General features: G+C 40.1%; 1 protein-coding gene across 4 annotated transcripts in view; it reads left to right on the top strand.

The window, feature by feature from the left end:
* neto1l (neuropilin (NRP) and tolloid (TLL)-like 1, like) overlaps positions 1–24311 on the top strand; it is a 78955-nt gene that overhangs the window by 40045 nt on the left and 14599 nt on the right. For all 4 annotated transcript variants that reach the window (XM_072450712.1, XM_072450710.1, XM_072450709.1 and 1 more), the window contains exons 5-6: positions 14514–14555; positions 14734–14861. In XM_072450712.1, the coding sequence (XP_072306813.1) occupies positions 14514–14555; positions 14734–14861 (170 nt within the window). The remainder of the gene's footprint in view (positions 1–14513; positions 14556–14733; positions 14862–24311) is intronic.

Raw genomic sequence — 24311 nt, 5'->3', positions numbered from 1 at the left:
GGAGATAAGGTCCTGGTTACGGTTGCACTTTGAAGGGAGGTTGCGTTTACATTTTTGACAAAGGCCATGTCAGCACTTTCACACTTGAAAAGCACGTTCACGACAAGCTGCTGAAGTGTGCATGGTGTCCCAATCTTCAGGATGTTTGGATCCGCACTTCACCACAGGCTTCTCTCCACTCTTCCAGTGTACAAGTACATTCCCCACAATGCATTTCATTGTAATGTTTCCAAATAGTGCAGCACCTCTGCCTTAGCAACCTAGCAGCAAGACCTAGCGGGAAACAACAAAAAGGGATGTTTTAACAGTTAAAATGTTAAAACTGTTACTGTCCAGCAACAACATAGTACAAATGTTAGTTTTAGTATGTCATTTGTTTGTGGCTAATTCAGCAAATTATGAAAACTAAACTGAGCTGTGGCTTGTGATTAATTCAACTGTGGTTTAACAACATTTAACCGCATTCACAATGCTCTAAAGTGTGGACTGTCCCAGTTCTCATTTATACTTCCCCTGTGCCCTTGTGCACTTACATAGTACAGTTCACCCTTGAGAGACTCAGACATACACGGGAAGGACTATTTTGCAAGCTTTATTACTTGGGTTATTTGGCGCTTAGACCCCGGCGGAAGACATTGAGATTATGGGCGCACCACAATCTAATTGTATTAGATGTCTCCCCCCAGGGCCTGGAGACTGGTGGTGGTAGATATGGTGAGAGGGTAGAGAGGATGAGAGGGATGCAGAAACCTGGAGGAGTTCCGCGCAAAGGATCTGACTCTCTCAGACGGACAGGCGGACGTGGGTGCGTTGATGAAGGCCGGGGAGAGGTTGCCCTGGCAAGGCAGTCGACGCAGATGGACTTAGGTCTTCCGGCTGAACTTACGCAGGCTTCATTTTGTAGTACAATTGTGAAAAATAATACAACTACTAATATACTTTGAAAGCCTGCTGTTCTGAACCAGAGTATATTAATTTCACGAGATTATGATTTGTTTGCTGAAATGAATCCAAGCAAATCCAATTTATCCTGATCAAAACTGCGTTGTACTTTATGAAGCTATGGTTACGCAAGTCATTGTACCAAGTCAAACATTACTTTATGCAATTCCAATTCTTCTGAACGGGCTAAATAAAGCTCTCCCTCACCTTATGTCCCGTGTGCATCTGTTCTGCGCCTTCCAACAATAAAGAATCGAACTGACCAAGCAGTAAATCCACCCATTCAGGTCCCTCTAATTAAACCAGTGTATTGTGCGATTGTGGTGCAGACAGGGATCGATGCTGCCGTTTGTGCTGGACATGACTTGTGCTCTGTCTTCCACTAAAGCACGCCGTTTTCCTGGTATCTATAGCACATTTCAGAGGCTCGGAGCAGCGGGCGCCGTGTGCAGGGAGACAAGCACCAGTCGCCGTGGAGACCAGAGGTAAAAGCAGCTTGTTGACAGGTCTGGCAAATGTGTGGTTATAGCCGCAAGCCATCAGTAGCGAGTTTTTTCAATAGCTTTACGTGCTTTTAGGATTGATATGCAGTTGCTGTTGTTGTATGAGTTTCTATTCGAGAGTCGAGGGAGCAAGCACAGACTATAAATGGCTGTAGAAAAATGGTTTGTTGGAGATAATGTCGCCATAAGCTAAGCAGGTCAAGGATTTATCATGTACAAATCACTAATTATCACTAATTATTAAGATGAATATTGTCAAATATCTGAAAGACAAAATGTTATATGAAGGCTTTACTGCTATTAGCTAATTCAGAAGAGTTGTGATCGCTGAGTGGGCATCGGCCAGAATGCAATGAGGCTGGATGGATCTTTAGCTTTCTCCATTATAGTAATCTACTTCTAATAATATACCGTACTTTTCGGGCTATATATAATGCACCTGAATTTAAACCGCCCCAGCAAAATTTCTCAATAAAATCACTTTTGTACATACATATGCCGCACTCTGAAAGACGGTACAGAGAAGTTTTTGGCACCAACACCGCATCAACATAGCACCACAACACGACACAACACAACAAAGCCTGGTTAGAAAAGAAAACACACCAGTTATTGATCGCTATCTTCATCTTCCTCTTGTGCACTAAAGCCACTGAAGTTGTCATCTTCTGTGTCGGAAATTGAACAGCCTCAAAAGGATGTCAGTCCCTCTTTTGTTGTCGCTCTCAATGTCACTTTCGTCTCTTATACTTTCCTCTTCATCAAGTAACAGTCCTGCCTTTCAAAACCCGGTGGTTATGGTGGACTTTTTACACTGCTCCATGCTGTCAGGATCCATTCGCAGACTTGTTGCTTTTCGCGTGCGGCCAGTCGTGATGAATGATTTCTCGTCACTAGTCATCCAATCCTCCTATTCAACCCGTCTGCTCTTTGTGTGCTCACCCAGTCTTCAAGAATGTTTTCCAGTTCGGGTCATCTGCTTCTATTTCCTCTGAAAGCTTTAGTCGTCTTTTTACATTGACTAAGTCCTTCCCGCTGCTGCCTCCAATATCGGACCGTCCATTCGTTGATACCAAGCTTACGTGCAGTGGCCCTGTTTCCTTCTTTAATGGCCATATTGATTGCATTTAACTTAACACCCTAGTGGCCAGGTTTGATACTGCAATTTAACATGGTGAATACATCATTACAGCCATGTCTTCAATTATTCTCTTGTTTAAATGTATTTCTTTAATGTATTTTTCATCCTTTGGTTGTTGATATTAAATGGATAAAACACAAGAGATTTAAAATGAGGGAAGATTGAAATTAACACGCCTTATTCCCGCAATGAACTCATTTTAATTTAGTAAGGACTTTCTATACTGCGTTCTCGTTTGAGCAAGTATCAGTTGCAGCTTTTGTAATTGTGTTTTTAAAGAAAGCATTACTGTATGTTCATTAGGGCCTCTCTCCCCTCTTGTCTAATGACCTCTCCGTCTCAACAGACTCTGTCCCAATGTGCTCTGCAACTGTGAAGCTGCTGGCACAAATTAAATGCTACTTTGTTACTTTCCGTGCCTGTGACGTCTGCTCTTATTTTCCCACAAATCTAAATGTTATAAAACTACATTAACCCACTGATACTGTTAGCAGGACATAATCTGGAGATGGTTGTATTAAACACACCAATTAAAAAATCTGAATATTTGGTTTATTATTATATGTACCGTTTTTTTTTGGTTATTTTAGTTTTCCCTTAATTTTTAGCTGTTTATATAACATCGACAATCAAATGCTAACTGATACTGAAACTAAACTAGATACTAATTTGAACAAGGATTGATATTTAAAAAACATCACAAAATTGGACATTTTCTGAACAGCTTTAAAATTATCTTCAACTTTATTAGAACTACATGGTAACATGGATAAAGTACTTTTATTTTGTGTTGTTTATGGTCTATAAGCTGGACCTAAATAAGAGCAGTTTTTTCTTATCTTTGTGGTATCAATATCAAGCCTTTTTCGTGTCGAAATCGAGTTTGAATATGTCACTATTGTAAACATTAGTAGGCTACAGCAGCACTTGTTGTGTGTCACAATAACAGTTGAAGACAGTGACAGTAACAGTAACAGCCAGGGATCATTATTATTTCATATTTTGGACATTTTAAATTGCAATATTGATCTAAATTGACTTAATAAAAAACTGGTCCACTGAATTCCTGATGAAAACGTATAATTTCCCTTTTACTGTAAATTTCATCACAATAAAGTACAGCGCTTCCAAGACTATGGAAAGATCACGGTAGATCGTTTATACCAAAATGGCAATGTGATGCTGAGTCCTATGTGTATCATAGGGCAGGAAGTACAGAGCCTGTATTTAGATAAAACTAAATATTTTGGAGCAATCTTGAATGCTGGAGAATAAAGATTGCTCTCACATGCAAAAATCATAAATACAACTTCAAGAGGGTAAATGACAACGGGGAAACAATCTAAAGCTGGACTCTGAAAATGTCTCCTATAAACACAAGATCTGAATCGCAAATTGCCCACAACAGTATTGACCCTCATGGAAAGGTTTATATTCAACATTTTCGCGTGCAATTTCCCCCTCAAATATCTTGTTTACAATTGGCTTCCTCCTGCTGTGTATTTGCCTGCAGTTCATCAGCTCAGCAGGTCAAACTCTCAGCTGATATTGGCAAAGCAAACTCCCGGCGCGGCCCTGATTCCCCCTGGGCACGGGAGCAGATGCAGAACGCTGGGAAAATTGAAACAGTACTCTCTCATAATTCCATGACAGTGAAATGAAACACTATCTGCAAAAAGCAATCAGTCTGGCAAATTACCTTTTCTTTGGGTGACACCGTTGAGCGGATTGTCCCCGTTCCGTCTGAGCATCTCTGTGTTTGCATTTCAGATTCTGGCTCGGTAATGAGTGGCTGAGTGGAAGAGCCGGCCTGATTTATTGCATGGCTGCCCAAAAGGAAGCTGTAAGAGAGTCTGTCAGAACGATGTCACCGAGATGGAAACACCTGTGCAGTGGAAGTGAACAATTCCCCATAGAAAATACATCTAATATCTGTTCAGCTTACAATCCGTTGGACAGGGACCGTACTTCAGAGATTTTGCAATGTGAAGTGACTGTAGTGACTACATCAGTTACTTTCAGTTACTGCCCACCTCTAATAATTGTTATTGTGATTGTCAATTATTGAATGGACTTTATTTTATTACTGTATGTCCAAAATGTTCCAAAATATTCTTAAAGATGTAACATTTTCCAATAACATTAACAGTTTAGATTAAATTACCATTCAATTTCACCTTCTTTTAAAATCTGAAACCATTCCAAGTACTCCCTGCTAAGTGCCTGCATATTCCCAAGGGAAAAATGGGTTTATGGGACATTATATAAAAGAAAGTTGAAAGCCGCTACAAGCCAAGTTAATACAAATCCCAAACAGAAATGACGCAGGTTTATAAAGCTAAAATCAACTTCTGAAATCAGTCGCTGAAATCCTTTTGATGGCAAGCGTCATTCAGCATGATGCAGAGAGGCTGTATTTTAAACCTATATGCGTCCTTGAACAAGACATCCAAGCCCAATGGCTTTGAGAGAGCTTTTTTTTTTTTTATAGCTATTTCCTTATGGCGATCAATAATGTATCACATGAAGCTGCGGTTCATTCACAAGGGCAGAGATCTCTCAGGTTTTGTAATGTATCCGCCACTCAAAATGGTGGACACACAATCCTACATTTTCATACTTTTCATGACTCAACAGCTTTATAGAAACTTCCTGGTCCACTGCAGCCCATCCAATTAGATCCAAGACTCTTTCAGGCATTTTAGTGTGAAGCCTTGGAGAGCATAACTGCCTTTTTATACAGTACATTGTGTAGTAAATGCAGGTCAAGGGCAAAGCATTGTACTATAAGTCCTATTGTGTTGTTGCTAAAGCGTTCCTCTGTGACCAGTGCAGTGCAGCTCTTATCCGGCTCATTGATATGTGGATGCTGTGGAAGCTGCTTTGACACTGGGGCGCTTGTGGAGCTTGTGATTGTTATTTGTCTATTATGTCTCTCTTCTATTTATGCTGTATGTGTAGCGTAAGTATTTTATCCTGAATTTAAAAGTTAAAAAAAGACATTGCCATTGTCTGTAAACCAACATACCAAAATGTGCTGGGGTTTGAAGTCTGAGTGACGTACAAGGAGTGTATCGCAATTACCTTCTCCAAAGCTATTGTTATAGCTCCTTGTTTGTGGCTAATTGAATCCTAAATTGTTCCTCCATTCCTCTCCTTCTGCTTCACTCAAGCTCCTTCCACAACTGAGCCAGTGTGATTAATGGCAGCTATTCATTAACTTGATCAACCAATTTAGCCGAGATTATTGATGAGATTCTTATTTAAATGTCACTGCTGAGTGCTAGAGAAGCAGCGACATGTCAGACTTTTACTAGTAAGTAAAAGCACTCTTGTGAAAAAAAACTCAGAGTTTGGAAGACTACAACCATGTTTAGTCCTGACTCTGGCACCAGCAGGAGGCCGGTCCATGTTTAGTCCTGACTCTGGCACCAGCAGGAGGCCGGTCCATGTTTAGTCCTGACTCTGGCACCAGCAGGAGGCCTGTTCATGTTTAGTCCTGACTCTGGCACCAGCAGGAGGCCGGTCCATGTTTAGTCCTGAGTCTGGGCACCAGCAGGAGGCCTGTCCATGTTTAGTCCTGACTCTGGCACCAGCAGGAGGCCGGTCCATGTTTAGTCCTGACTCTGGTACCAGCAGGAGGCCGGTCCATGTTTAGTCCTGACTCTGGCACCAGCAGGAGGCCGGTCCATGTTTAGTCCTGACTCTGGCACCAGCAGGAGGCCGGTCCATGTTTAGTCCTGACTCTGGCACCAGCAGGAGGCCGGTCCATGTTTAGTCCTGACTCTGGCACCAGCAGGAGGCCGGTCCATGTTTAGTCCTGACTCCGGCACCAGCAGGAGGCCGGTCCATGTTTAGTCCTGACTCTGGCACCAGCAGGAGGCCGGTCCATGTTTAGTCCCGACTCTGGCACCAGCAGGAGGCCGGTCCATGTTTAGTCCCGACTCTGGCACCAGCAGGAGGCCGGTCCATGTTTAGTCCTGACTCTGGCACCAGCAGGAGGCCGGTCCATGTTTAGTTCTGACTCTGGCACCAGCAGGAGGCCGGTCCATGTTTAGTCCCGACTCTGGCACCAGCAGGAGGCCGGTCCATGTTTAGTCCTGACTAAATATGAACATAGCCAACATTTAAATTCAGACATGGCAAAATATGCAATTTTAACAGAAAATGAATAAAAGGGCATAATATCTGATTTAGAACACCACAAATAAAAAAACTTAAACTTTAAAACATATATTTGACAAACTATTATTCGTTCTGGCTTCCATCAAAATGTGCGTACTCAAAAGATACCGGGTTCTACGAATGACCAACGTTTAAAGCGTCAAATTGTTGATCTTGGTAAAGAATTGTCTGGATATTTGGTCATCAGAAGACATTTCCTGGTCATTTTTTATCTATATTGCTTATTTTTGTTTGCTCAAAGCTGGGACATGAACTAAAACATGTGGGCCAGATGTCTTCCTAAACATCCTAAAAAACAAACCCTTCCATTTCAGCAGGGCTAAAACCATAAGAAAAACATATTTTACTTTGCCGTCTTGTAGAAAGTATAGATAGCTGCTCTTAAATGTAGTGAAGTAAAAGTAAATAGTATCCATTGTAAGATTCACTAAAATAAAGTACAGATAACTAAAAACGATACTTTTACAGTACTTTTACTTTTGTACTGATATGCTATGTTTCACTCTAAGATGTATTTAGGTGGAAACAGTCACAAAGTCTATAATAATCTACAATTTGTTTAGTTATTAGAGGCAGATCTCCAGACATTTCCACTCTGCTTTCTCTAAATGACATTGGGCACACCACACAGCCAAATAGTGCTAATAGGAGCGCCGTTTGTTTTGCTTTTTTTTACCAGAACAAATTGATAATGAACATTTCCGTCGAGCTGCCAGACCAAATTACCTTTGCTGCACTTAGTATTATAAACACATTTCGGAAGCAACTTGACAAGTGAATTTGCAGTGGCATTTGCAAGCTGCTTGTGTTTACTTCTGGGGGCAGTTTAACCCAATAAAACAACATGTGCTACTTTATTACACAAGCACAAATAAAGCAAAACATTATGGCCCCTGAAAAGAAAGTGAAAAACAGACGATCTATGTTTTCCTGAGTTAGTTTGACCAACGTTTGTTAGTTATACAACTGCCTGGTGCTCATCTTCTTCTTATTTGGTGTTTTATGGCGGTTGGTATCCAAGTGTTACATTACCGCCACCTACTGTAGTTGTACGTTTTATGCCTGATACGACCACATTCTTTCTTAACTATTTAGAATTCTAGTTATTAAAGTACATTTAGACGTCTTAGAAATGTACAGTTAATTTCCGTACTTCCAAAACGGACTCAGGACCGGGATTATGTTGAATTACTCAATACTAAATGAAACAAAACACAACTATATGTTGTTTTTCATAATGGACAATGTTCCAACATGGTTTTAAGTACAAGAGTCATAGCATGGACACTTTTATGTGTTTGGAATGGACTGTTTTTGGACAAATGTTGCTTGCCTACTGCAAAGTACACAGGAAGTGAAGCAATGAGAATGTGTCCTGAACTCCTCTGTAAAATGGTTCTCTGAGGGCAAAGCATGCACCTTAGAATGCACAGAATAACAAAAGAAAATGCTGAATTCACTGGGTAGAAAAAACAAATACAGGCATAATAAATATTTCTCCTACAGGGACACACCTTACTTTATTGTCCCTGCAGGAAAATTCCACATTTGATCTGTGCTTCAATGCCACTTGTGTAACTTGTGAGGAGCAGTGAGCGTCAGTGCAGCGCCAGGACTACTGTAACTGGAAGATTTACCTATTGTGCATGTTTTGGGTCGATGGGGGAAACCAAATATATGGATATGAACTTCTTGGGCTACAAAGGAAACTACAAGTATTGCAATTATCAATGTCAAACTGCAATACAATGCAATGCTCATGATGTCACATAATGCATGTATTTGCCGAGAGCATCAAAGAGAAATAACAGCTATGTAACAATAATAAAATAATAATAATAACAATAATAACACTTTCCCTGGGAAGATTTAGTTCATTTGTTCTAGCAGAACCCATGACAACAAAACTTGAATGAAAAAACTCTATATTTCAGTTTAATTTTGATTTGTAGTTGAAGTTTGTTTGTTTGCCATGATAATATTGTTGAAATAACAACTTAATAATATCCTATGCAGCATATGAATGGACAGCCACAAGTTATTTTGATCAGTTATATATTTATTCGATATTTATTCGAATGGTAGTGAAGATCTTGAGCCAAGTGGAGATAGCCATAAATTCCCCGCTTCCGCGATGTTCCCCTGAAACAGTCCATGCTTTTGTGATACATCAATCACTTTATCAATCCGTCTAATTGATTGTATTGATTTATCCAGAAGGGCAGAGAAGGAGAGGCCATGATGGATGATTGAAGCCAGTGGAGACTGCTGATTGAAATTCAGGAGCAGCTCTGTAAAAAAGGTCAAAGGTCGCACATGATACATTTATCGTTTCTATCAGCTTCCTGGTTCTAGCCCTTTGCGGCCATTTTCAGACTGGACCTTTCAGAGGCACGCAGACATGTATGGGGGTCCTGGTGGATGTGCGGCCTTGGGATTGAATGAGATAAGTCCAAAGAATGATAAATAATAAATCTCTCATTGAAGCGACACATGTGACCTGAAGGTTGCGGTTTCATTAAGTGTCTTCCACTTTGATTTTCTCATCGCTCATGTGACGTCTGCTGCCTGTCTCCTGTAGATGAGGAACAGCTCTGATTTAACAGAAATAAAAAGACACAGGTGGTTCAAGGTTATCTTATCCTTAACTATGTACTGCATATTTTACTGATAGCACTTGAAGTAATATGTAACTTAATGGATTCATAATGTAGGCACTCACACGTTTACTAGTTATTTCCTTTAATGTTCTTAAAGAAGGATTTTTGTCAGTATGTCAAATTTGCTTCAAATAATATTTACTGATTTCAATGTCAGATTAGATTAGAAGTTGAACTGTGAGACCAACAACTGAAGATGCGTCTCATCCTGGACGAGACAGCCACATTTCTCCAAAGTGTCCTGGACGCCAACAGCATCTGATGAATCCTGGAGCGATGAGTGACAGTGATGCTCTCATTCTGGTCACCAATGTTGATTTGCATATTCTCTGAGCAGTTCTTGTGGGGTGACACATCCTCTCTCTGGCTGTGAAGTTCTTCATTGGTCTCTGGAAAATTGCCCTCAATTTCTATCCATCAGGTTCTCCTGACTGGTCTTTCTCCTCCTGGACTTCCTCAGAGTGCATTGTTTGTTTGGTGACTTGTGGTGGTTCAGTGACGCTCTAACACTCATCATCAACTTCAATACACTCAAAGGCCCAGGATATTTATGCTATGAATAGTGAGATGCATTGATTTTGTGTTGGATGTGTCTCGTTGACCTCCTGGTTGACACTGGACGTCTCAAGAGATCAAGACCTTGTAGTGGGCCGGGTGTGTCATATGGTTGTCAGTCCAGTCGTGTAGCGTGGACCCTCCTCAACATTCTAAATCTCTCTCAACTGGAAAGTCGTGTAGTGTGTCCCCAGATTAAAACATAGTGAGCGTGATTATATTTAAGACTGAACGAAACATTTTGCCTAATTGTCCCCAGTTTGACCTTGGCCCTGTCCCAATACTCGCTCTACACACTTGACTGAATTATGCATTTTCTGAAAGTGCACAAGAGTGTAGAGGAAGTGAACAGGGGATGTGCGATTATTGAACATGGGCAGCAAATATGGCATATGCAGATTCCAGTGGCGTACGGTCAAGGCAATCAAGGCAAGCAGTGATTTACTAATAAAATCACTACAGGCAGCTAAACAGTACTGCATGGGAAGCTTGATTCTTCTTTCCTGCAGTCTGTGTCCGTTCTTGCTCTGCTCAAACTAAGCTGAATAAACCTGTGTGGAAATCTTGTATGGTCCCAGGTTGTGCCTAACTGAGCACGTGCAGAGGAGATGCAGCGCAGAGTTTCAAACAACTGACTTAAACTATATTTTGGATAGGTTGTAGCTAAAGCTCTGATCATGTTTCTAATGATTAGATGATAGTTAGAAATACAGGAAGTGTTATAATAACATAACTAGTTTGTGAAATGAATTGATCGGTGAAATTAGCCTATTTGGTCCATTCAGCCTCGCTTTAGCTCAATAAGAAAAATGTTTGCCCTTCCCGCCAGAGACCAGGGTTTGTATCTCCTTCTTGCAATTTTTTCCACTTTTGAGTGCAAATGTTATCCACTAATTATTGATGAACACCCCAAGTCTGCTTGTCCATCCATAAAATTCACTGCACGCTACTGGTACCTTGCATCATAATAAACAAGAGCCAAAATCCATATAAATTACGCAATAGTTGTTATTTGGCAAATAGTGTTATCTGATAAGAACTTGATTTTGTTAAATGATCATTTAAATGTGTGTAAATTATCTCTGTATTTTCAATATATTTCACATATGACATAGATGGAGGGATTATGTTTCAGAACTCACCATTTCTTCCTATATTTAATTTTCTTCACAATCTGTAACTTCACAGATATACAACTATGATAAATACTTATCCCCCCCAAACTAAGTCATAATTAGAAAAACATGAGAACCATAAAATATAAATATCAATTTTAAACCTGCTACTTTGTCTGTCTCTTTGATAATCAAATAGTGACTTTGGACTGCACTGATACTGGGGAGTTTTTAGGGAAAACAAATCTTGTTCGAACAATAAAGGTCCTTTGTGAAGCTGTTCAAGGCCAACAAGGCTGTTGGTATTTCTAAACTCACACAACACTTTACAGATTTACAGGTTGTTTGAGCCAGAGCTGAAAGCAACAATTAATCAGAGGTGAATCCTGGGGATCAGTGGAGTGCTCTGTAAGCACCTCTTTCCTGCTCCGTTTCAAAGAGTTTTTCTCACCTACATCTGTCAAGCATTAAACAACTTCCACTTCTTTACGCAAAGTCAGTGTCAGTAGTTATTTGTTTTTTTTCTAGAAAGCAGCAGGATACTTTCGAGCCTGGAAGCTTTAAAATTCTATTGCCACTCTTTTTTTCCCCAAGTAAATAGCATTTACAATTCCGTTCTTGTCTTTAATCTTGATGTTAGAAGTATGAATTGCGGTGTTTAGTCCTAATTTCTAATTTGGGTTTTGGTTTAAGATAAGATAAGATATTCCTTTATTGTCCCACATGGGGAAATTTCATTGGTGCAACGCAGGAAGATACAGAGGTAGATACAGAAGAACAGATCACTTATAGGAAGTCTGAAAAACACTTTCAGACTTTTTTTTTTTTAGGTCCTAATACTCATCAAAAGTTAGACTCGGTTCAGGAGTAAAATTAATTTGACTCTGGTATAATACTACCATAAACCTGATTTAGTCTATGGTTTGCTCCAGATGGATTCCAGATTTAGTTTTGACATTACTTTTAAACACAAGGGAGAACTACTGGAAAAACAGCATTGTCCAGTTCATATTGGTGTTGTGTACTTCTATTCGACTAGTAGTTTGTTGTTTGTCACATGTTTTAATCCAAATGCAGGGCTGAGGCATGTCTAGACATTAAAATGGGACATCCACAAAAAGTGTTCCTGTCTGTGCAATCAGACGTGGTTTTCCTCACTGGGCTCTGTCAGTGGTCCACCGCTCCATTCAACAACCAACAATCAACCTAATGTGGTACGCTTTACTTTGCAAGTCATGATGTCACCTCATAAACCGGGAGCTCACAGCTCAAAGTGATTCTCTAACAGAACCAGGGACATAGTGAAACTAGCTTTTTGTCTGCCCAAGACCATAATTTTATCAATTTGAAATGCATTTTTATTCAGATGGTTTACATATAAAAGCATAAAATAACATACAGTCAAGATAACATCAAGATATTCCTTTTTTTTAAAGTTTGGCGTTTATGCCCATTACTGGGCTTTTAGGATTCAAAGAAGATTTGTTTCCAGTGAAACTGTAAACAGACATACTATTATCATGAGGTTCCGCCCAGTGGACAGGGCCTACTCAGAGTAGGATAGATATCTGAGTTCTCAGATTACATCTGCAGATTGAGACTCACTCTTTTTTATATATAAACACTGTCCAGATGACTACAACGGAATATTTCTCTACATTGGCTTAAGATAAACGTTTCTTACACTTCGGTCCTTGAATCCTGTGCTTGTATTTGCTGAGCTACTATCCTTCCAATTCTAGTGCTTGGAGTTGAAGACATCTTACTTCATTGTATTGCTGTACTATTTACTTGAGTATATTACCTAGCAATGTCACTCAAAGTCTTAAATTAGATGTTAGTTTTGCATAGAAGAAACAAATGCAAATGTTGAAGAAACAGTTAATGGCCTTTACTTATGAACAAAAAAACTTTAAAATATTATATTGGAACACATTTTGAGTTATCTACTTTATAGTATTCCACTGTCAACCATAATATTGAATTTTAGGGTTATGATTATTGAAAAGAAAGATTATTATTAAAGAAATATTCACCCATACTAGAACAATTCATATATCATAACTATATTAATGTTCCAATAGTCCGTGACCAGCTTTATGAAATCAAACCTTCTGAATGTAAGTAGTTAATATTATGATTGCCACATAAATTGTCACGATTATTAGTTTTCAGTTGTTATGATTGTGGCCTGAATAATCACGATTATCGATTAACCTAATAATAAACTCTATTTAGAATTAAGTTGGTTTAAGTAGTATTTTTGTGCAACTAGACTTTTGACTTGTATCTGAAATCTGCTCCAATATTTTGATCTACCTGCAGAATTACACTAACAAACCAGGCCCATTATGATTTTGAAGTGATTTGAGCTGTTGTATTGAACCCATGGGGAGACAGAAAGACAAGCAAGAGAATGATAACACTCCTCACAAAGAGACTGTTGATGTAATTTATAGCAACATTAAACATCAAACCACTTTGAACAAACTTTTGAAAGTTCAGGGAAAAGAAAGAAAGTTTTTTTTTTTCCAATATAAACACAAAGCCATACAAAATGCCTGAAGAAATTGTGTTTTAAAGTGGCTTTGATGTGTCCCCCGTTACCCCTGTTACGATGCACTTTTGAAGAAGAGGTTTTAGAGAACTTGCAATTTCATTCTCTTACCGTGTTAAGTTTTGTTAATGACCTCATTGGACTCGTCACTCTAGTTACAGTATTTAGAGGTGATATGTCTGTATTGTACTGAATGCAGTGTTGTAGGCATGTTTTAAGTATAAAATGGTAAGTTTTCGGTGAGTTTAAAGTTTACTGATGCTATAAATGCTACTAAACTAAGTGGGCGATATTGACAACAAATATTATTGTGATATCTATTCAGATGATATTATGTGAATCCAACAGAAATGTGTTAAACATGTCTTTAAATTATTTAGTTGAGGTTTAATTGTGAAATGTCCATAAAATTAATAACAAAAGTACAGAAATATTACCTCACACACTTATTTATGACAAAATAACTGTCACACCCCAGCTTTGGTATGATCCCCCTCTCTTCCTGCGTTCCATGGACTCTGTAGATCTTAAAAAGCACCTAAAGACTTTGAATTGTATTTTTTTTACTACTGTCTGAAGCACTCTGTGACTATAATGTCTGTAAAAAGCACTGGACAAATAAAGTTTACTTACTTATTTACTATTTTACATATTTTCAAAACAACATTCACAATATTATCTACATGTTGAGTCATTGTCCACCTCTAAATACAACATTATAAACCTTAACATCTTATTTCACTTTTGGGGAAGGGAACGTGTTCTCCCTCCACACAGCCAGTGTAAGACCTGACTGTGGAGACTGTGCAGAGTTTGTGGGATCAAATAAATGTTGTTTTCTTGTGTGTGTTTCAGATCCAGACTTCGCAGACCTAGGCGTTCCACCACCTCTGCCCTGTAGGTATACTTCTCTACCTATCATTCTGTCCCTCCCCTCCTCTCTCTCCTTGTGTGTGGTTTTGAACACATGTTTTGTGCTTTTGTTCGGTTGTATGCGTGTGTGTGTGTGTGTGTGTGTTTGTGTGTTTGTGTGTTTGTCTGTGTATGTTTGTCTGTATGTGTGCGTGTCTTGCAGCGTGTCAGTATGACATGGTGGGACCAGAGGGGATAGTGGAGTCTCACCAGATCACCAGAGATGGAAAAGCCGGTGCTTCTGAGGCTGTTGACTGTAAATGGTACATCCGAGCGCCGCCGAGGTCCAAGGTGAGTCACAGATTCGATTTACGATTCAGAACGAGAGACAGTAAGACAGTAATAATTTAGCCATGATTTGTTGCTCCATGAAACAGTACTGGTGTCCACAATTCATTCATCCAATATGAAGTGAACTCTGGCTGCGTGCTTCCTGCTAAGTGCGGTATGCTTTGTTTGTGGGGATGTTTAAGAGTTATCGAACCAGATTTGCCACAAACAAGTGCACATCTGCTCCATTGGAAATCAGAGAACACCCAGCTCATTTAAGTGCACTCAGACTGAAGTGGAAAAAAGCAAATAAACATAAATATACACATGCACCTAACAAGAGCTGCCCAGGGAAATTTGACTACTAACAAGCCGACAGTTTGGAAAAACGTTTAAATGAGATGCTGACATATTAAAGTTGTATGCCAATTGAATTTAAGGCATTTACAGTGTCTTTGTTTTCAGTCAAAGTTGATGCTTCAAACTTCAGATTTTGTTGAAAAAGTCGTCGCTCTTGTTTCTTTCAAACAGACACCCTGAACTCTAATCAGCTCCATTCATTTGACAACACTCAATTGAGAACAAGAATGAGGCTAATGACGTTTTCAGCAGCGGTGCAGGTTTTTGTCCTGAAGCGCCAATAAGTATGAACATTCATGTACATTCAAACTTTGGATGGAACAAGTACCATATGTAATCCAGGTATTAGTAACAATAGCAGTGATATATCTGTAACTCCCACAAAGCAGCTACTTGCATGGTTATATCACCTTTGAGTAGGCCATTCACAACTAAACTGATGTCAAGATTGAATTCATAATTGAGTAACAATTTACTTACTATAATATGTATTTTGGGGGCTAAGGCAATGATGCAATCCCGTCTGTTTGTTGTGTTTCTGTTCAGTCACCTGTTGTCACGTGTCTTGGGTAGACTTGTTCCCTGTTTGGGTCAAATGCATCACACAGGGTTTATACGGGGTCAACCACATATTTTTAATCAGTGAGCTGTTGCCAAGAGGAATAGAGGGGAATAGAGATGAGAATGAGCGAGAGAGGAGAGAGAAGACTGGTTGAGGGGGAGAGTTAGTCTTGATGAAATGTTGCTGCTGTTCAGTTTGACCCCAAGAATGCATTTGTTTCCTCCACAAGTGTATCCCATATAGCCTTGCATGCATGTTAGAGCTGCATGCATGTTAGAGCTGCATGCATGTCAGAGCTGCATGCATGTTAGAGCTGCATGCATGTTAGAGCTGCATGTATGTTAGAGCTGCATGTATGTTAGAGCTGCATGCATGTTAGAGCTGCATGCATGTTAGAGCTGCATGCATGTTAGAGCTGCATGTATGTTAGAGCTGCATGCATGTTAGAGCTGCATGCGTGTTAGAGCTACATGCATGTTAGAGCTGCATGCATGTTAGAGCTGCATGCAGGTCAGAGCTGCATGCATGTTAGCGCTGCATGCATGTTAGCGCTGCATGCATGTTAGAGCTACATGCATGTTAGAGCTGCATGCATGTTAGAGCTGCATGCATGTTAGAGCTGCATGCATGTCAGAGCTGCATGCATGTTAGAGCTGCATGCATGTTAGAGCTGCATGCATGTCAGAGCTGCATGCATGTTAGAGCTACATGCATGTTAGAGCTGCATGCATGTTAGAGCTGCATGCATGTTAGAGCTGCATGCATGTTAGAGCTGCATGCATGTTAGAGCTCCATGCATGTCAGAGCTGCATGCATGTTAGAGCTGCATGCATGTTAGAGCTGCATGCATGTCAGAGCTGCATGCATGTTAGAGCTGCATGCATGTTAGAGCTGCATGCATGTCAGAGCTACATGCATGTTAGAGCTGCATGCATGTTAGAGCTGCATGCAGGTCAGAGCTGCATGCATGTTAGCGCTGCATGCATGTTAGCGCTGCATGCATGTTAGAGCTACATGCATGTTAGAGCTGCATGCATGTTAGAGCTGCATGCATGTCAGAGCTGCATGCATGTCAGAGCTGCATGCATGTCAGAGCTGCATGTATATTAGAGCTGCATGCATGTCAGAGCTGCATGTATATTAGAGCTCCATGCATGTTAGAGCTGCATGCATGTTAGAGCTGCATGCATGTCAGAGCTGCATGCATGTTAGAGCTGCATGCATGTCAGAGCTGCATGCATGACAGAGCTGCATGCATGTTAGAGCTGCTTGTATATTAGAGCTGCATGCATGTTAGCGCTGCATGCATGTTAGAGCTGCATGCATGTTAGAGCTGCATGCATGTTAGAGCTGCATGCATGTCAGAGCTGCATGCATGTTAGAGCTGCATGCATGTCAGATATGCATGCATGTCAGAGCTGCATGCATGTTAGAGCTGCATGCATCTCAGAGCTGCATGCATGTTAGAGATGCATGCATGTCAGAGATGCATGCATGTCAGAGCTGCATGCATGTTAGAGCTGCATGCATGTCAGAGATGCATGCATGTCAGAGCTGCATGCATGTTAGAGCTGCATGCATGTTAGAGCTGCATGCATGTCAGAGCTGCATGCATGTTAGAGCTGCATGCATGTCAGAGATGCATGCATGTCAGAGCTGCATGCATGTTAGAGCTGCATGCATGTTAGAGCTGCATGCATGTCAGAGATGCATGCATGTCAGAGATGCATGCATGTCAGAGCTGCATGCATGTTAGAGCTGCATGCATGTTAGAGATGCATGCATGTTAGAGATGCATGCATGTTAGAGATGCATGCATGTCAGAGATGCATGCATGTCAGAGATGCATGCATGTCAGAGCTGCATGCATCTCAGAGCTGCATGCATGTTAGAGCTGCATGCATGTTAGAGCTGCATGTATGTTAGAGCTGCATGCATGTTAGAGCTGCATGCATGTTAGAGCTACATGCATGTTAGAGCTGCATGCATGTTAGAGCTGCATGCAGGTCAGAGCTGCATGCATGTTAGCGCTGCATGCATGTTAGCGCTGCATGCATGTTAGAGCTGCATGCATGTTAGAGCTGCATGCATGTTAGAGCTGCATGCATGTTAGAGCTGCATGCATGTCAGAGCTGCATGCATGTTAGAGCTGCATGCATGTCAGAGTTGCATGCATGTCAGAGCTGCATGTATGTTAGAGCTGCATGCATGTTAGAGCTGCATGCATGTTAGAGCTGCATGCATGTCAGAGATGCATGCATGTCAGAGCTGCATGCATGTTAGAGCTGCATGCATGTCAGAGCTTCAAGATAATATACAATTCTAATAAAAAATGCTATATATTTTAAATGAGAAAGTCTAGACTGGGAGGAGAATCAATTTCAAACATATTTTAAGGTATGAAAAAATATCTTAATCATTTGCAAAACAATTATATATTGTAGTTATTGTGTTTGCAGATTTGCAGATTTGATATAGGGATATTAACATTTTGTCCTCGAAGCTGATGTGCTTATTGCTAAATGGGCGAGTGTAGATATTTAAGAAAGCATGAACAAAGTTGTGTGGCTTTGATCCAACAAAACACCTACTGAAGTGAAAAAGTGTCCAGATCCAGGTGGTCATAATGTTTTGCTTAATCCTTGTATTTCTCATTTTTATAATGGATAGACAGCGTAGACACACAGCAGCTGCTCCTCTCCTGTGCGCACACGAGCATGTCTCCTTATCACCTTTACCTGCTGCATTAATGTGGAGGATTAAAAGTTTCCTAAGGGATGAGCAGCAGCGCGATGAAGGCCCAGGTTTTACAAATGCTAAAACTTCCCTCTATATAGTCCATATGGCTCCATCATATAGTGCACACAGCCTGCCTGCTCCACCACTGAGCAAACTCTATCTCTGTGCACTACTCCATGTGCTACATCTGCAGCTGGTGATTTAAGGGAAGAACACCACATTTTACTGTGACTTTTATAACTGGGCGTTTCATTGAAGGACAGAGGATATTGGTTGACTTGCATTTTAAAGTCCAGAGCCTGAATGGCACTGACCTTAGTTTTACGGGTGTGCTGTGTTCACCATGTAACCTACTTCAAAATAAAACTATTATTTCATCAAAAAAATGCAGCGATTCATATTTTTCAGTATTGATATTTTGCCTTTGAGTATATGCAAATTGATCCCAGTGCAGAAAGGGCATTTCATGAAAAGCCTTTTACAAAACTCATCAACAGTTTTTCAGATGATGATAAAATAATAATGATAATATTCAATAATATAATAAAAAGTAAAAGTTGGACATTGCTGTGTAAAACCCTGAAGCCTGAACCAATATCCTGGATTCGATACCCAATATAGTACATTTCCCAAGGTCAGATTTGACTCCTACAGTGTTGGTGCTTCCCTAAGTGAAAATAACATATATAGTAAACAGCTGACCACAGACTGGACTTTTTAACCAATCTGACAGCTCAGGTAAACTTTAATTGTTCACTGCTGTTTCTGTATGTTTAGGTGTTTTTGGACACATCATAATCTATATTCAATTTAAAAAAGATAAAGTCACGTTGCACGGACTGCCTTGCTGATTATCTGATAATGAACACGATAACCCTGTTTGAAGGGAGAGAAAGTAATGCCGGCTCAACTGCACCACAATTTGTTTGGCTGAGTAATTCTGTGCCTGCTAATATTAAGATGTTATCCTGATCCTTTGTCATGAGCTCGGCGCTGGCGTTTAGTCATACATCACACATTAGGGTAGCTATTAAGCCTCAATGATGAAAACTGTGATAAGTCTGATGGGGCATTTTCAGACATTTTTTACCCGGCGACACACACACACACACACACACACACACACACACACACACACACACACACACACACACACACACACACACACACATACTGATTGGCTGATAATAACTCTGACTATGATTCATGGCTTGTGCACTAGCTTAGCTCTTATCTAACATTTCTCATGTATGTGCCGTTAATGCCCTTATTTTCTTCTACAAATGCCCTTCAGAATCCACAAAGCTTATCTTTCACCTATAGTTCCTGCGAATAGTCATTTATATTTTAAAAGTTCTTTGTGGACTTTGTGAAGGACATTTGTTGGCGACACAGGTTATGTCATGGTCAGTCTGGAGCGATGAAAAGAAACATATCATTATTATATCATTGTATTGCATTTGTTTTTTAAAGGTACGTTGTTCTTTAATGTCAAGGTTATTCATGTTTTTGTAGGTCACAACATAATCAAAAAAGCTTTAAAATAATCTTGATTGTGACCAAAATTAAGTTATTTTAATACTCTAAAACAGTAACGCTAAATATAGAGCCAACTCTTTACGTCTCATTAACTTCAACTTTCATTCAGAAAGTTAGATTTCATAAAGCTGGTGACACCCTTAAGGAATAGTCATGTTTTAGACATATGGGAATGAAAGAAATGAAGGATTTCACTGTTTGGTAATAAAAATCAATCAATTGTGATGTTTCTTTTCGCAATAGTCTTAATAATCTTTAACACAAAATCAATGTTATATCGTGACCTCCAAATAAAGTTTGAAATGTAATTATAAGATTACTAAAAAGGTCAAGTAATTGTGTCCATAATTACAATCACATTAAAGCCTACATTGTGTTAACTTCGAGGGCCAACATTGACTTTGTAACATTAAATCATAATTATATTGTATTTTAAAATGTATTATATGAACTTGAAAAAAATGTCTCTTTAAAAACTTGAATTGCTTGCGTCTTTTATCTACTTTATCCAATTAAAATCACATAGATTGTTCTGTTTTAGTTAGTGTCATCAGTGGCTGTGCATTTCCCCTCAGCACAAACAGGGGGCAGCGCTGGCAGTTTGATCTATGTGACATTGGTCAGAGTCTGTGTCATATTGTGCCCTCCGGCTGCGTCTCCTGCAGTTTTACACCACAGCTCAGATGGAAAACCTGCAAATACAAGGTTTTAACACTTATTCTGTCGCTCCACTGCTGCTCATGGAAAAACACATCTAAAACCAGTGTGTCCGCTTGGCTCATAAGGTTGTACAATATGTTGCCAAGTCCGTGCCACAGAAATAGTATATTTCACATGTATCGTAACAGTGAGACACATGCAGACAAATGGGGAACTCAAAAACACACCATTGCATATTCAGTTTTATGTAAGTATATTTAAAGGTGCACAATATATTTCTTGTGAGGGTCCACTGCTTTGCTTTGCCTTTAATGTTCCACAGTACGGCATTACGTTTCTTTATTTTCTGTATTTGTCGTTATTGCTTAAAAAAACATGCATTCTTATTGGGAGTGGGGTCGCCTCTCCACAGATCTGAGCCCTAGTAGTGCCCTCTGCTTGCCTTAAAGGAGATATATTTAATGACATTCTGTGGAACCTTCCTGGCAAAATGTGCTTAAAGGCATTTTAGGCCAAAAAATACACAAATGTTATTTCATTTTGTATGGTTCTATTACAAAAAATATATATAAATACCTTTGTCCTTACTGTGAGTGAGATTTCAGCTTACTCTTTAGCTATTCCAGAGTTATGGTTGTGCATTAAGGGGGTTCCACACCGCCGCGGCCGAAGCGTCCAGTTTACATTCAAAGTCTATGGTAAACGCGCGTCGAGCACGTAGTGCGTTATCCGCGGCGCGATTTCTTCGTTTTTGCGGCGCGATTGGTGCGTTTTCTTACGCTCTCGACGCTTTGAGCGCGCGTATGAGGCGGCCGAGGCGACAAATGCGACTAGCGCGACGTGCTCAGATTTGTTCAGGTCTCTGCAGCAGATGCGCCGCAGCAGCCAATCAGAGCTGACGCTCGAGTGACGTACGTACGTATTGCCCCTCGCATTTCCGGTATTCCCCATGGAATTCCCTGCTGAGCCCGGCGCCTCCGTGTGAGGGTTTTGAAAACCAAAAACGCGAAAACAACACTCTCGATATCCGCCATTTTACACAATGAAAGGCCACACCGACAACAACTTCACTGCTCAGGCGACAACACCTCTACTGCGCATGTGCGCAGACAGCTCGAGCTCGCCGTACGCGCGCCTGTGTACAGTGCGTCGATAACGCGCGTCCGGTGCATAAACCTTTCTAATGTACACGCGCTCAAATTCTGCGTCGGGCGCGATTAGGCCGCGGCGGTCTGTACACAGCTTTAGAATAAAATAAAATGCCAGCGGTAAAAAAAAATTCCATGAGAGTTGGCCCCAAAGGATAGCTAATAGCTAACAGCTAACTCTGAATTTAGAGTGCATATTGCTGGATACATCAGGAAATACCAACAGTTCTACTAATATGCATAATGAGAATAAATGCAATCGCGCTTTTATTTTTTATTTGACTCATTTTGCTTTAGAGAAAACACATTGCATAAATTCCTCTCTGTAAACTCAGTTTGCAGTCTCTGAACAGCAATAACGCAGACTCATGTTATCTCACTGAAGGAGATGCAGAGGATATTGTCCCTCTCTAACTGTACACAACGTACACACCTGAGGTTAGGGCCAGTGCTTTTATGTCCCCTCTGCTGATACAGTGCTGCACTAAAGCCAGTGTGCCAAAAACACTCATAATGACATCCTATACTGGGGGCTCTAATTAGCCAAGACCCACAGCTCCACAGAGACACAAGCAGGCAGGGGATATACTTAATAATGCATTTTAGGAAACATATATGACGCTTTAGGCTGAGATGGCTCAGACACTAACAGCAGGATAAGTGAAGGGAGAAAGGCTTGATGCAAGATATATTGTTGGAGTAAGCAATAATGGCCCAGTGTTCTTGCCAGAAGTGAAAGCACTGCAGCAGGATTTGCTCTGTTGTAGCCACTTTAAACCGTCATTTTAACCTTGGTCGATTCGCAAAACCAACTTTCAAATGATTGGGCCAACTGCCAGACATATTGTAGAAAGAGATTATATTCACTGCCCACATTATGATACATGTACTTTTCGATCATTTACGACTATAGTTTGTACAATGTGATCCAGTCCATTTAATTATATGCCCATAGTGTAACATCCACTTTCTCAATTTAGACTTTCCTTAAGGTGCCCTTTGCTGCTGTAAACCTAAATATCTCAGAATTACCTCGAACTCAGACAGAACCTTATAATTCTAAGGAGATGCAGTATTATGTATATTTAATTTGTATTTGCCCTTGTCAAAGTCACGCAAAGTCATACCATTTATCCAGTTGTATTACCTCACGTCCAGCGAGGTTACATAAGCTTTGATGAAGAGGTAAACTTTGTCCTCAGCACTTCTCACTGGTCACAATATGCCCTAAAAATGACTTAATATAATTTATAGGAGGACACTAACACCCTAAAGGAAGCTGCAATGCTCCATAGTCCTTTTGATTAGCATATACAATTCTGCCGACAGCTGTTTTTGTACAAATCGTATCTTGCTAGAGGAAATCATTTGTAATTTTGAGTGCACCTGCCCCGGATCATCTATAACCCCATGCAGTGTCTGTCTGCAAACATAATGACCAAAATATGGACATTCATTCAGGCAATAATGAGCCCAACCAAGAGCGTATCAAGAAGCTTTAGGCAACGAGGAGGACATATTCTTCAGAGCCGTGATGGATTCTGCATCGTTATATTGTGCGACTGCAAATCGATAGAAAGGCGGCCCATTTTCCACCACAGCCGATCTCCTGCATTACAAATTGGTGATTGTATCCACCTGATCTATTGCCATCATTCGGCTTTAAGATGGAGGACTGACCACAAATTGTTTTCTTAATTCGTCACCGAAAAGGATCTTTGCTTGGCATGAAATTTGGTTTGAACCGCGCGAAGTATGTGTGGATGATGTAAGGGTTTGTTTGAGGACATTTTGGAACGTTTTGTCCTGCCACGGTTAATTATGGAGTGATGTAATTGATGTTGCATGACGGTCTCTAAAGTGGATTAAAAGACAAGGACATCCATGTTTTATCTCAAATAAATGTTAATGTGTTCCTCTAAAAATAAATAAATAAATGATTAAAATAGAAAGAACTAAAAGCACTTCTAAATTAAAATAATGAAATCTGATAACCTGTTGATAATGAAAAAGTTAATTCCACACACACATTTCTCATATTAAGAGGATGATTTTTTTCCCCCAGAATCCTTTGTGATATTGTGATTACCTCGAAAAGGGAAGCTTTTATAACCTCAAAAATAAAAATGTGTGTTGATGTGCATGGTTCCCATTAGTAAACAGCTTTGACTGCTCTAGAAAGAATGAACTGAGTTTGAGCATCAAACACTAATAAAAAAAAAAGTTATTTTCAATTATAACAATGAATTACAGCTACCGTAAAAGTGATAGCCAAGTTTATTCACTTCAGAGAAAGGTGCTCATTATTTTGTGTACAAAACGAATCCATTTCAACCCAAAGCTGCTAACTTAACACTTAGCGGTAATACCTCTGGGAACAAGCAATGGATTACAGCGTCTCCTCTGTGCGACATTAGATTTAATTTGTCTCCGCGCGGGCCTTTACTGTACACCGTTTGTACT

Source organism: Eucyclogobius newberryi, unplaced genomic scaffold (genome assembly GCF_026437365.1).
Source record: "Eucyclogobius newberryi isolate DKJ021-1_F unplaced genomic scaffold, fEucNew1.0.hap1 SCAF_18, whole genome shotgun sequence".
NCBI classification, from domain to species: Eukaryota; Metazoa; Chordata; class Actinopteri; order Gobiiformes; family Gobiidae; genus Eucyclogobius; species Eucyclogobius newberryi.
Note: the sequence above shows the minus strand (reverse complement) of the source record. Positions and strands in the feature narration are given on the sequence as shown.